General features: G+C 40.3%; 1 protein-coding gene across 1 annotated transcript; it reads right to left on the bottom strand.

Moving 5' to 3' along the window:
* Nucleotides 1–9,586: 9,586 nt before the first annotated feature.
* H4C14 (H4 clustered histone 14) lies at nucleotides 9,587–9,964 on the bottom strand. Its single transcript, XM_079918483.1, has one exon. The coding sequence runs from the start codon at nucleotides 9,956–9,958 to the stop codon at nucleotides 9,647–9,649; it is 312 nt and encodes a 103-aa protein (XP_079774609.1). The 5' UTR covers nucleotides 9,959–9,964; the 3' UTR covers nucleotides 9,587–9,646.
* Between the last annotated feature and the right edge of the window lie 4,414 nt (nucleotides 9,965–14,378).

The following is a 14,378-nucleotide window of genomic DNA, read 5'->3' as shown; positions in this document are numbered from 1 at the left end:
AGGAAACTGTCTGTGGGCAGGGTGCCTGGAAAGCCCAGGTATCCCTTGCCCATGAATGGCCACAGTCCCAGACAGCCTGCTCCTGGTGACAGGAACTGAGAGAAGAGTTCACTGAGCTACATTCCCGCCAGTGCCCCCAGTCTGTTCCTGAATGCAGAGCATCTGGGGAGGAGTGTCTGTTTCTATACCCACAAAGACATCAGATTCAGCCCTACTGACAGGATTTTTGGGGATATGGTATGGGATTGGGATGTGGTCAGGAGCAGAGAGTGAAGTATGTATAAAGAGCAGAAAGAAGGGGAGGAAGGATAGTAGAGGAGAGAAAGGGGTTGGGAAACAGAAGTCTAGGGTCCTCACTGCAATGAACTGGGGCTGATACCTGAGACCCCTTACAGCGTAGGGCCAGGGCTCCTGACCCTTAACCAGGAAAAGGCTGCAAAGAGAAAAGACTGTGATCTCCATTTCCTCATATGTAAAGCAGGATCCAATTGCACCCACTTCAGGATTGCTGTGAGGATGAAAAGAGATAATACAGCCCATACAAAGTGCTTGGAACAGAACCTTACATATGGTCATAAATCAATATTAGTAGCATCATTAATATCAGTGATGTAAATATTAGTGACATTAATGTGAATTGATGCAAGTCACAGTTATAATCATGTCATAGAAAAAAGAATGACAGGCACACACACATACAAATTGGTGAATAATTTTCAACACACAGCCAGCTTCTAGACTGTGCGCCCCAGGAAGTAAGAATACCCAGATCCCTAGATGGCTTATGGCTCATCTTTCACTCTCATTCAATTTCACAGTATCCCAGGGTGGGAAGAAGGGCGTTTAAAATTTCTGTTGAATAGCTGAAGAAACTAAAGCTGCTGAGGGAGAGACACCTGGGAACGTGGGTCATACAGCTGGAAGACAGCAGATGTGGAACTTGAGCCTGGGTCTTGTGTTTTCTTTTTGTATTAGATTCATTGTGTCAGAAGAAAAACACACAATAATTACATGTAGAGATACACTATCACTATATATGTATAGTAGCTCTGATTTCTGCTGACTCCAAACTATAGAAAGATATAATTTTATATTACTACCTGCTGCACATTCACACATATCTAAAAAATTGAAACAAGTTATACAAAAGGATATTTTTTTGGTTTGGGTTGCACCTTGATATTTTCAACCCTATTCTGTTTCATTAATAAAAGGTACTGGTTCCCATTCTCTAAATTGATTTTATCACCTGCTCATGGGTTACAACCTGCAACTGAAAACCACTGCAATAGAAAAAATTACAAAGAATAAAGTAAAATCATCACTCAAATCAAAAAATTCTTACTGTTTTGTTCAACAAGAAGCCTGGCTGGGACTTCCCTGGTGGCCCAGTGGGTAAAACTCCACGCTCCCAATGCAAGGGGTCTGGGTTAGATTCCTGGTTGGGGAAATAGATCCCACATGCATGCTGCAACTAAGAGTCCCCATGCTGCAACTAAAAAGGTCCTGAATGCCACAACTAAGACTCGGTGCAGCCTAAATAAATAAATAAATAAATAAATAAATAAATAAACAAGAAGCCTGGCAACTGTTCATAGCTGGAGGCATGTATATGAGTTTGCAGAAATGGGAACCAGGTCCTTAGGCTCTGTGAGAAGACATGCACTATAATGAAGGCAAGCCGTGGTAGGCAGTGGAGAAAGGTGCAGATGAATTATCTGGAAGGTCAGAGGGAAAGGTCAGTTTTAACCGAGGGATCCACGGAGCTCTTCTTGTAGGACAACTTGAGGTGGGGTTCAAGAGAAAGACAAGGAGAATTGTGAGTGGTGGCTGGTCCACAGGGTCCAAGACCAGAAAGGGGAAATGACTTTTCAGGGGTGGGATTTTGAGGCCGGCTTATTGGGGGTCTTGAATGCCAAACTGGGGAGGGGGTAAATTTTACTCTGTAAACAGTGTAGGGGGAGGGATGATAGAAGAGGAAACAACAAAATTAACATACATATGTAGAGATGCTCATAAATACTAGTAATCAGAGAAAGGCAAATTAAAGCAATAATGAGATAATCACTTTATACTGGATACTCTGGCCAGTCATGGAAAGTTGAATAATGCTAAGGGTTGGCCAGGATGGAGGGCTTAGGTGGTTGGTGCTCAGCTGGTGGGGTGTGACCTGGGGCAGCCATTCTGGAGAGCAGCCTGGTACTTCTTAGGCCAATTAAGGTTACACATCATGGGAACCAGCAGCTCTGTTTGTACGTATTCATCCAAAAGAAATTCTCACACAGGTCTATCAGAGACCATGACAAGAATGATGGAACATCAGAAACAATGTGGGCATTCATCACTGGAAGCGTTGATAGAGAAAATGTGGTAGACACACTCCATGGAGCGCTCTGCAGCAGTAAGAGACAGTGGATTATATGGGCACAACAATAAGGACAGATCTTAAAAACATAGTTCTGAGAGAAATAAGGAAATGAGATCTAATAGAATATTATTTATGAAAAATTTAAAAATTAACAGATTTTGCAATCACACATAGAAATTAAAAGATACTTTAAACATAGTAGAATGGTTTTCTGTGGGGGGTGATGGGGAAAAGATAGGGAAATGGGGACAAGAGAGTAAGAAAAGTGGGGAACGCCCAAACGGGGCAATGCCTTAAGCAGGTGGGTAACATAATCAGGGCTGTGTACACAGAGGGTTAATCCGTAGTGGGGGTGCAAAAGGAGTCAGAAGTGAGCAGTGGCCAAATCCCAGGCCTCAGGGGTGTAGCAGATGAGAGGTGCTGAGCGTGAGGAGAACAAGGCAAGCAGCCACAGCAAAGGACTGGAGGGAAGTTTTGATGTTGTTGCAGGTAGAAGATCGTCTGAACCTGGATGGGGATAGAAGGAGGTGGTTACGGCAAAAAGTAATCAAAGGTGTCTTGAGACCTTCCTGCCTGAGCGACTGGGAGGATGAGGCCACCATCACAGGAATAGGCAGGCTGGGATGGGTAGCTGCTGAAGCGTTCAGGCCACACTGGGTCAGAGCTGGCACCAGGCAGAGGCAAGTGGCCATGTCCTTCCGGCAGCTGGGATTGTGGATCGGGAGGTGGAGCTAGAGACCGGCTGGATTTTCCTATCTGCCCAGAGGAGCTAGAGGAACCAGTGCGAGTGCCTGGGAAGAGCTTATAGGGAGATCAAAGAAGGGGCCTCTCAGGAATCTACACCACTTAGGGGTCTGGTGGGGAAGGGAAGATAGAGTAGAGTTTTGTCCTAAAAGCAGAGGAAAAATATCATGAGGACATTGGATCAGATGATTTCTTGGGTCTTTTCCAGAATCAACATTATATGGTTCTATTAAATAAATGTAGCAAATGTATTAAAGATCCTCAGATTATTTGGGGTTTTCAAATTTTAGGCAAATATTTTAGTAAGATTCAGGAGCATCGTAATGTATCAGAGAATGCCAAGTTATTTAAACTGCATGAACGTCAGTTTCTTGCTTTGAAAATGGGGATAACTACCTCTTGGGGTTGTTCTGAAGATTTGTAAACTATGCAAACAATATAAATGGTACATAGTAGGTATTCAATAAATGGGAACTATTACTCATTATTCTCTTGTTTAAAAGTTAATTCAGGGACTTCCCTGGTGACACAGTGGTTTAAGAATCCACCTGCCAATGCAGGGGACATGGGTTCGAGCCCTGGTCCGGGAAGATCCCACATGCAGCAGAACAACTAAGCCCGTGCACCACAGCTACTGAGCCTGCGCTCTAGAGCCCGTGAGCCACATCCACTGAACACTCGCGCCACAACTACTGAAGACCATGCCCAGAGCCCATGCTCCACAAAGAGAGAAGCCACCGCACTGAGAAGCATGCCCACTGCAACGAAGAGTAGCCCCCGCTTGCCGCAACCAGAGGAAGCCCGCACGCAGCAAGGAAGACCCAACGCAGACATAAATTAATTAATTAAAAGTAACTAAATTTAAAAAAATAAAAATTAATTCAAATCAAAGAGTGGTACCTAAATTCAACGCCAATGGCCACTTCATGGTTAGAGAAACCAGTGGTTACTCCTTCCATCTCCCTCTATTTTTCTCCTTCAACCTTGCTGCCACTATTCTTGTCCAGGGCCCTATAAGGTTTGCAACAGCCTCCTAACTCATTTCAATTTCTAATTCTCTGTCCCCTTCAGTCCACCTTGCACACCTCAGCCAGACGAACCTTCCCAAAATATCACTCTCAACTTGCTCAAGAATCAACAGAGATCTCCAGGCTCTATTCTACTGTGTCTAATCTCCTCTGCCTGATTTCAAGGTTCTCCAAGATTCATCTCTTTAGGGTGTGGTGAGCCCAGCTGAGAAGCAGACCTATCATCAGGCCTCATTAACTAGAACAAAAAAAAGACTGGTATGGAAAATCACCCAGAGGATTGCCTGCTGAAAAATAGAAATATGTGTAGTGAATTCTTTTCCTTTTCAATTTATAAAATTGAATTCTTTTTAGCAAATTCTTTTCCTTTTCAATTCATAAAACTCTATTTTTTAAGATTTAACTAATATTTATTGTCTGCCATGTGCCAGGCACTATGCTAGCCATTTTGAGATGGTTTATCCCCCTTCCTATATTTTGAAAACATTGAGTATTTTTTATAATAAAGACTTACAAAGGAAAAACAAAGTGGCTCATAATCCTACTCTCTAGATTACTTCTGTTGATACACACACACACACACACACACACACACACACCCTAAAAGTGATACTTTACTTGAGAGAGAATCCAACAGTATAGAAAGGAATAACATGAAAAGTAAAATCCTCCTCTTCCCAGTCTCCTACTTTATTTCCTCTTCATAATGGTAATAACTGTTACAGATTTCTAATATGTACTTCCAGAAAAATGTTCTATTTATTTACCAATATAGTTCTATTTATTTACCAATATTCTTTTAAGACAATTTACACAGAAGACACACTATCCTGCCCTTTGTTTTCTTTTTCCTTAAAAATATATTTTATCTATAAGTGAAATATATCAGTGAAAAAAGTATATATATATATATATTTTTAATATAAAAGTGAAAAAAGCAAGGGGCATGACCTTGAGATATATATATATGAAGTCCTTCTATCTCAACCCTTACAGATATAAAAGTGCCTCTGAATCAATCTGCTTTATTCTTTTTAAAGGATGCACAGCTTTCACATAATGGATATTTCTTAATTTATTTACTCAGACTCATATTAATTAATATTTAAGTATTTTCCAGATTTTTACCACTAAAAACACTGTTACAACTTATTATCCTTGTGCATATAATTGGGGTACATTTTCAGTATATCTGAAGGGGTTTTTTTGATAGGTATTGCTAAACTGTAAGCTTCCAATCTAAAAGTTTTGGTACAACTGACTCTGGACATTAGCAATTAAATTTGGTCAGTTTGTTATTTAGTTCTGAATCTCACGGTCCCTCTTAGACAGGATGAGCAAAATGTTAAGTGTTTCCTGATCTTGCAAAGTTTCTTTCTTAAGGCCGTGGGCCCTCTCCGACCAATCAGAATCCCTGCTCAGGGCTAAACTTTGTGAACTCACGATTGAATTTTCCTCAGTCAGGTTTTGATTTTGGATTTGTGTTTCTTTGATTGATTTTCCCCCCCTCTTCTCTTCCTTTGCTACTTGGATTTTGTGTTTAATGGTTGGGAAGTTATTGCATTCAGTCTTATTGCATTGTGAGGTGGTAGAAAGGAAATGAAGGGCTGGTGGCCACTCGTATGAGAAAATTGAACTTTGGCAAAATTAAGATTTGCCATGGTTCATATAGCCCAGACTATCTTCCTATCTATCTATGTATCATCTATCTATCTATCTATCTATCTATCTATCTATCTATCTATCTATATCTTCTGATTGTCTGGGGTGGGGGGAATTGTATATTCTTATTTTAAGACAACCAAACAATTCAAAATGTTCAACGAATATAACAAAAACCAACATCCATAAATCACTCAAATTTTTGTGAACATTCTTCCTGATAATTCTCTATACATCCATACATATTTATATATACTAGTAATATTCTGCATTAAGGATAATTCTATCCTTTTGGCTCAAGTAGAGAAATAACATGTTCATCAATAGATAGAATATAAAGCTCAGAGTAAAAGGTTTCAAAGGAAGCAAATAAGAATGTTGTGAAAGATGACAGGAGCATCCAGTCTTCTAGAGCATAATGCTGCTATTCAGAGAAACAGGGAGCCTGGAAAGGAAAGGTAAGACTTCACACTGGTCCATTGTGAAGTCTGATTAGCCAGTGGGACACTTAAGTGCCTCTATGACCATGGTAATGGAAGTAGACATGCAGACAGGGCAAGAATCATTTGTATACATATATCCTAGTGGAAGTCTTGAATTCACCCAGGAAAGGAAAGACTTGGCAGCCAGGGCTGGCTTACAGAGAGTATTTGAGACACTCAGGAGTAGAAATGGGAAGGAAATTATTTTATTAGCAAATCAGAGCATTGGGACTTCCCTGGCGGTCCAGTGGTTAAGACTCTGTGTTCCCAATGCAGGGGACACGGGTTCAATCCCTGGTAGGGGAATTGAGATCCCACATGCCCCGCAGCATGGCCAAATAAGATAAAATTAAAAAAAAAACAAGCAAAACAAAAAAGCAAATCAGAGCATTAATTCCTCACTGTTACAGATAGTTAAGAACAACAACAAAAAAGCCATTTATTAACACAAAAATATGCATAATGCATATACTGTAATTTGGCAATATTCACAGGCTGGATATGGCTAACAGAGGATTCGGTCATGTCCTATTATAATAGTATTTAGTGGAGTAGACGAGGTGGGAACAGGGATCACTATTAAAATCACTGTAAAGAAGATGTATAATTAATGGTTAAAGGACAAGATCTTGGAGAAATTTAGGAATAAATAAAAGAAACATATCCACTGATTACAAAATTCAATACTGTCAAAAACACAAACCAGTAGAGAGCAAACCTATGGACAGCAAGGGGGGAAAGCAGCGGGGGTGGGGTGGTGGTGTGATGAACTGGGAGATTGGGATTGACATGCATACACTAATATGTATAAAATGGATAACTAATAAGAACCTGCTGTATAAAAGAATAAATAAAATAATATTCAAAAAAAACCCCACAAACCAATAATATTTAGTAAAACAAGCTAACTACATATTTTATTCATACTTCTTTTTTGCCCCAAATGCTTTTAGGAAATAAGCTATTTTAACTTTTTCCTCCTGTAATATTTTGTCCTACAAAATTTTACTAGGATCATTCACCTAATGTTTTTCTTTTCCATCAAAGAAAGCAAAATTTAACATTATGGTAAAAAATTAGGGTAATATATACTCAGATTCTAAATATTTTTGTTTGATTTAAAGAAAAACTGTTACCTAGATCAGTCATTCTCAAAGTTTAATGTGTTTCAGAATCAACTGAAAGGTTTCTTAAAATACAAATTGCTAGGTCTCACCTCCCAGAGTTTCTCATGCAATAGGTCTGGAGTGAGTCCAAGATTTTGCATTTCTAACAAGTCCCAGGTGATCTGATGTTCCTAGACTAGAGAACACACTTTGAGAACCACTAGTTTAGATAATGGACATGTTCCCCCACCCCCTTCCTTTATTCTTTGGTTTCTTTTCAAACTTTTGATATCTCCTTCTCCAGAGTATCTCAGTGAGGATCAGATATATTCAATCTGCATTGCCTTTAAAGTTAAAAAAAAAAAAATCACAGTGATATTTGAAATACAAATGCCATCAGTTGCAGTTGAGATTTTAATCTAAAGGGACGACAAAACATCTTGACCATTGAATCCTCTTATTTATTTCTCACTTGGACATCTTCACAAATGTTATTCTTGCCTCTCACCCCCTGATCCTCCCCCTCCCCTTTACTGTATCTCTTAATAGGATACCAGGCATTTAGTTCCTTCTTTTTTTTTTTTTTTAATATCTATTTATTTATTTGGCTGTGCCGGGTCTTAGTTGCATGTGGGATCTAGTTCCCTGACCAGGGATTGAACCCAGACCCCCTGCACTGGAGAGTCGAGTCTTAACCATTGGACCACCAGGGAAGTCTGTCAGTTCCTTCTTAACAGTCTGACACAAGCCCCACCTCCACAGCCAAGCTTGCTCATTTCCCATCAGCCAGTGACTTCTGTAGTGTTAAGACTCCTAGAGTAATCATCGGCTACATTTCTCATCATACCGAATATGTGCCACCATGTACTTTTGGGCTGTGTATGTTAGTATGTATGCATGTATATGTATGTATTTATGTATTATTTTTATCCCCTATTCTGATAATAAGCTATTACAGGCAAGTCTCACATGCTTTGACTTTCTGGCATCTCCATTGCTAAGCACCATGTTTTAAACCTAGCTCACCAAGTGTTTGATGCTAATGAGAGCTGCCGAGTGTGGAGACCAATAATGCAATAGCTGGCTTATCTTTTGGGAGCTGACAGAATTTCTTCTGTAGAATTTTTTCTTGGCTACATACAAGACAAATTTAGCTGTAAAATCATAAGCCTAGATAGAACACTAAAAAAAATCTTTTACTTGCAAATGTAATAGCTGCAAAACTATAATTAGGTTTAAGGACCAGAGGCGTGGACCTACATTTCAATTCAAATCAAGGCGATTTAGAAGTGATAGTATAGAGAATGGCTTCACATATATATATAAAGGAGAATTTACTTTTGCCTTGTCAAAAATTAAATTGTGCTTTCTGTATTGATGGTGGGTATGTTTCTGCCGGCCTCTTACTCTAGGCTACAACAGGCCCTAATGGAAAAGTCACATACCCGAACTGTTTCTTGAAGACTTGCTTTCACATTAAGGTTATATAGTTTGCTCAGATTTTATATAAGGTTCATACTTAGTTGCTTCTGCATTTGTCTCTTTGTAATGTTATCACTGAAAGACAAACCTCATAAACTAAATTCTCCCTTAAATGTAGCGTACGCGTGCACGCACAGGCACTACTCTCGGCAGATAATTGTGAGGGGCCTTTAACACCAAAAACACAGGAAACCAAAAATACTTTCCATACACTAGCCAGATAATTTCCAGATGTACTTAAGTATTGTATTAATGAGCTCCTCTCTGGTCTAACAACCTATATTTGCTTCAGTTTTGAATGGTTGGTGGCTGGATTTGGTTTTGCTAGTGCTTTTGCACCTTTCCAATTGAGCAGACTGTAATGACACAATAACCCAATGTGCACACAGCATTAAGCCACCCAGCCCACCTCCTCACTGTAGACCTGGTAAGTGAAACCCACACACACCACTTTCCAGTCTGGTCCAACGATTACAAATGATACACGCCCAAAAGCAAACTGAAAAATCCTTTAAATCTGGAGCACGTATAGCCTCTCAGGCTAGGAAAAATTGACGCAGGCAAGTGAAAGGCAGCTTTTGGTAAGTGACTCGGGTTTTCAGGGCTGTTAGCACTTTTGGGCATCGGTACCTCCTAGACTCCTGATCCCACTACTAACCAGCCCCCAAATTCAAAGTTACCTATACTTCAGGCAGGTGTCTAGCTCTTCTGATGACTGGGTGGTTGGCCCTAAAAAGGGCCTTTGAGATTGTCACGTAGCACAGAAGCTGCAGCTTAGCCTCCGAAGCCATACAGGGTGCGTCCCTGCCGTTTGAGCGCGTACACCACGTCCATGGCAGTGACCGTCTTGCGCTTGGCGTGCTCCGTGTAGGTGACCGCGTCCCGAATGACATTCTCCAGGAACACCTTCAACACACCTCGGGTCTCTTCGTAAATGAGGCCGGATATGCGCTTGACTCCCCCGCGCCGAGCAAGACGCCGGATGGCGGGCTTGGTGATGCCTTGGATGTTATCTCTCAAAACCTTGCGGTGGCGCTTAGCGCCACCCTTGCCCAGGCCTTTGCCGCCCTTCCCTCTTCCAGACATAGCGAACAAGATCTGAAAACACCTTTGAGACTAGCAAGGTCGGCTTTTTCCCCTGATATACAAGAGTAGCGGACCAGATTGAAAACCGAAAGCGCGCGGGCGGGAAGCTGTCTAAATGGGCCCAACCCCCCTCGACATTTCGTCATTTCTTTTCTGCTGTTTCCCTATCCCTCTTTCACCTTCCACAGTTCCCTTCAACGGACTCTCACCGTTTATTTTTATTTATTTATTTAACTTATTTATTTTTGAAGTATACTTGATTTACAATTTTATATCAGTTTCAAGTGTATCGACAGCGATTCAATATTTTTATAAATTAGACTCCGTTTAGGTATTATAAAATACCAGTTACATTCTCTGTGCGGTACGATATATTCTTCTAGCTTATTTATTTTATATATAGTAGTTTGTATCTCTTAATCCCCTAACTCTTATATTGCCCCTCCCCTCTCGGACTCCAATCTTTTAAAAGATCTATTTGCCAGAGTCCCCGGGAGAATTCGGATCCCAGCTTCCGGATCCCGTCGCTGTTTTCGCCTCTCTCTCCCTGTGTGCCCCCAGAAGGCATTAAATTTAGGCTAGGAAGAAAGGAATAGTGGAGATGACCAGAGGAAGAGCAAATGGAATCCAGAAACGGAAAGGAGAACAGAGCACCAGCGCTGTGTACAACACCGACAGAAGGATCCCAGGCTTCGGAACCACGGTTACATAAAACTGCAGCAAAGGCGGTTGCCACAATTAGACTGACAGACCCAGTAGGCGATCTCAAGAGCAGCGGCACCTTGGATGTGCGTGGAGGCGGAAGCAGGGAGAGCGCCGTAATTCCCGAGTTTCGTCTCTGTTTTGTTGATATGAGGCATGGAATTTCACCTCATCTAGGAGAAATCAGATCCTAGGAAAATTGGTCTGTATACTGCAAGACTTCTAACATGGAGGTCAGTGAATCCAACTCACTGTCATGCAAAGCTCTGCTGAAAGAAGCAATATATATAGAAAGAAGACTGAAGAGCCTCTGTACCTCCGTTTCTACAGATCCTCTAAATCCGACCCTTGTTTTCAGCCAGAATTCAGTGCCCAAATTGAGGCCCTACATGGAGCTAGCAAAGTTCGCTGGATTGGGTTTCACAAGAGGACATCTGCTCCATATTGAGAGTCATTACCAGAAACTTCCTTATGAAATCGGGATTCTACTGATAACACATTCATTACCAGGGCCTTCTGTAGAATACAGGAGGAGATATGGTTTCTGCGTCAGAAATAATTATGTTTTTTTCTGAGACATTATTATTTTTTTGATATTTAAAAAAAATAACGACAACAAAAAACAACGTATGTTCCTTCTTTCAGCTCTCCTTTAGCTCAACCTGCTATATGCTAATGAATCTTAAATCTATATCTTTATCCAAACTTCTAGGCTCCAGACATGTAGATTCTCCTGGGGGTTCTTTAGTCATTTTAAACTCAAGATCTCCCCAAATCAAAATGTTTAAACTTAAAATCTCCAAGGTATGACTCTCGTGGGGGCTGAGGGAATATATTCTCCTCCCCCCACCCCATAAGAATGGGGTTCTCTCTCCGCTCTTTGGATGGTGCCACCTTGCATCACATGCCTAAATCAACACCCTGGAATTCACAATAGATGTTGAAGGATAGTAGCATATGCCACCCCAAAACATGACTGTAGGAATCCAGGACATGCTACCTCAAAATATGCTGCTTTGGTGTATTGGTTATTTTGAGCCGTAATACTTTGAAAAACAGCAAATGCAAGGACAGACTTTCTTTGAACTCCCCTTATCTGCCTAAAGACAGATCCTTGGAAAGGAACCCAATTGACAGAAATCCCGGCCCCAGGTGGTTTCATCAACCAGGGAAGATTAACTCTTGTTACAGGAGAGGAGACTAGAAGTCAACACCAAACTCAAACTTTGTCACAAACTATCATACCTCCCATCTATTCTACGGGTCCGTTCATCTTTCCTAAAAATCATTTACTCTCCCTAAGAGGCCTACCTGACCCCTCTTTCCTGTTAATCTGTCTTTGTTAATTTTCAGACCCAGCCAGGGACCCTAAGGGGGTCAAGGAAAAATTTTCCTCCCCTACACAACCCCTCACTGTACAGTACAGGCAGTAGTGTTAAGGACTGGTAGAAAAGAGGAAGTGTTTATCAATGAGTAGGATGTTGGGGGAATGAGTTTAGTTCAGAATGGGGTAAGAAAAAAATCTCAAAATCATGGCTTCTCAATTTGGTCTAGGGCTGCAAGCTACTCAAAATGAAAGGGAAGCAGGCACATGGCCTGACTAACCCACAAACCAAAGATTCAGTCTCAAAATGGGATAATTGAAGCCCTGGCAGTGCTTGAAGTCAAAAACTAAACACAAACTGCCTTCCTGAAACATATATTTTAATTTAGTTCATTACTTTTGTATTAAAAAGAAACACATGCGCACACAAAACATTATATGCCTAATAATTCACTTACTAACATTTTCTCTTGCCTGTTTATTCCCTATGGTAAAATTTAAGCTTCTCATCCCTGTTTTCTTCCCCTCGTCAGTACTAAATAGTGAAATTTCAGTGCTGTCTCAAAACTGCAGATTCTTATTATTTCTGATGAAAGAAACTTCAGAAATATTAAAGGAGAAAAATAGTCCCTCTTCCTCACAGCTGCAGCAAAGCAGAGGTTCTTCTTTATTATAAACTTGCTTCTGATAAAGTGGTGTATTGAGAATGCTCACAGGAGTATCACTCTATTGTCCAATGTGGAGAATAGGTGAAGTTGAACTAATATGAATCAGAATTCTGTTATTAAAGATGACTTCTAAGGCAACCATATATGAGATTGTTATATTCAGAGAAATGTTACCTATGACCCATAATGATATACTATTCTGATTATCTTATTTGATTTGTTGCCCTGGAGTTAATATTTAAATTGGCATCACTGTTCTTGAGTAGAAATTCTTATTCAATTTCTTTATTAAGCCAGAGGAAGACTCTTGGAATTTTCTTATTCTCTACATTATAAAGGTAATATAAGTCCCATTACTGTTAGATTCTATATAAATAGCTTGAGAATCTTTTTCTTGTTTAAATGAACACATCCATACAGCTTGGCCAAGAGTGCATACATTAAAGGAAAAAAAAAAAAAGAACATTTCAAAGAAATGTGTCATTTGGTTGGGCAGCTTTGGGCTGTCATCGACACCTGCCCTGGGGTAGTTTCCTCTTCTGATGGGAATAGTTCAGTTGAGTAATTCGATCGTATGTTGTGAAGAGTCTTCAGTGCTTTAAAATATACCCCAAGCCTGATGAAACTGGAAATCCATTATAATTTCATTCTTTTGCTTTAGAATATTACGCAGGCCTTGTTGCTTATCCAGGATGAGCCATAACTTCTCTGAGACTCAGTTTATTTATCTGTAACATGAGGAAAATAACATCTATTTCACAGAGTTGGGATTAAATGAGATAGTGTATGTAGAGAGTTTTACAATACTGAGTAGTGCTCTGTATATGTAAGACATTATTACAAAACCACCACAGGAGGGGGTAACAGTTGTTCACATCAGCTACACTTTTGCGCTGACAGTTTAGCTCTTCTCCCTAGAGCAGGAGATTGCTGCTGCCTAAGGAGACTTCTAATATGAATCAGAATTCTCTTATTAAAGGTGACTTCTAAGGCAGCCATACATCACAGATTGTTATAAAGATAAGTTTCTACCTTGTGTTTAACGTTCAGGAAATCCTTTCAAAATCACTTTTGGGCTTCCCTGGTGGCGCAGTGGTTGAGAGTCTGCCTGCCGATGCAGGGGACGCGGGTTCGTGCCCCGGTCCGGGAAGATCCCACATGCCGCGGAGCGGCTGGGCCCGTGAGCCATGGCCGCTGAGCCTGCGCGTCCGGAGCCTGTGCTCCGCAACGGGAGAGACCACAACAGTGAGACGCCCGCGTACCGCAAAAAAAAAAAAAAAAAAATCACTTTTATTTTATTTTGACTTCAGGAAGATGGTCATTCATACTGACACCATAGAGGTAAGTTTTGAGCCTCTTGGGGCTGCTTTTGTTCTCAGGCTTGAGTTTTTATAAGATTTGGATGCAATAATTTTTTTTAATCAAATAAGCATACGAGTAAAAGTTTTTATGTCAGTTATTACAATTTAAAGCATTGGTAACCTTACATAACTGCTGTTTTATTACATGTAATTTTCCGAGAAATTCTTCAAAGCATATGAAATAAAAGGCAAAGGATCTTCTATTTCCTTACCGAGAATAGAAAAGATATGAAACTTTAAGCGTTAGAAAACACTTTATTGAAGAAAATATGCTAGCAACTCAGTAATCAACGAAAAATTTATTTGCTTTGACACTTTAAATTTAAATCTGACTGATAAGCAACTTTATTTAAAACTCTTCACCA

Source organism: Stenella coeruleoalba (genome assembly GCF_951394435.1).
Source record: "Stenella coeruleoalba genome assembly, chromosome: 1".
NCBI lineage: Eukaryota > Metazoa > Chordata > Mammalia > Artiodactyla > Delphinidae > Stenella > Stenella coeruleoalba.
Note: the sequence above shows the minus strand (reverse complement) of the source record. Positions and strands in the feature narration are given on the sequence as shown.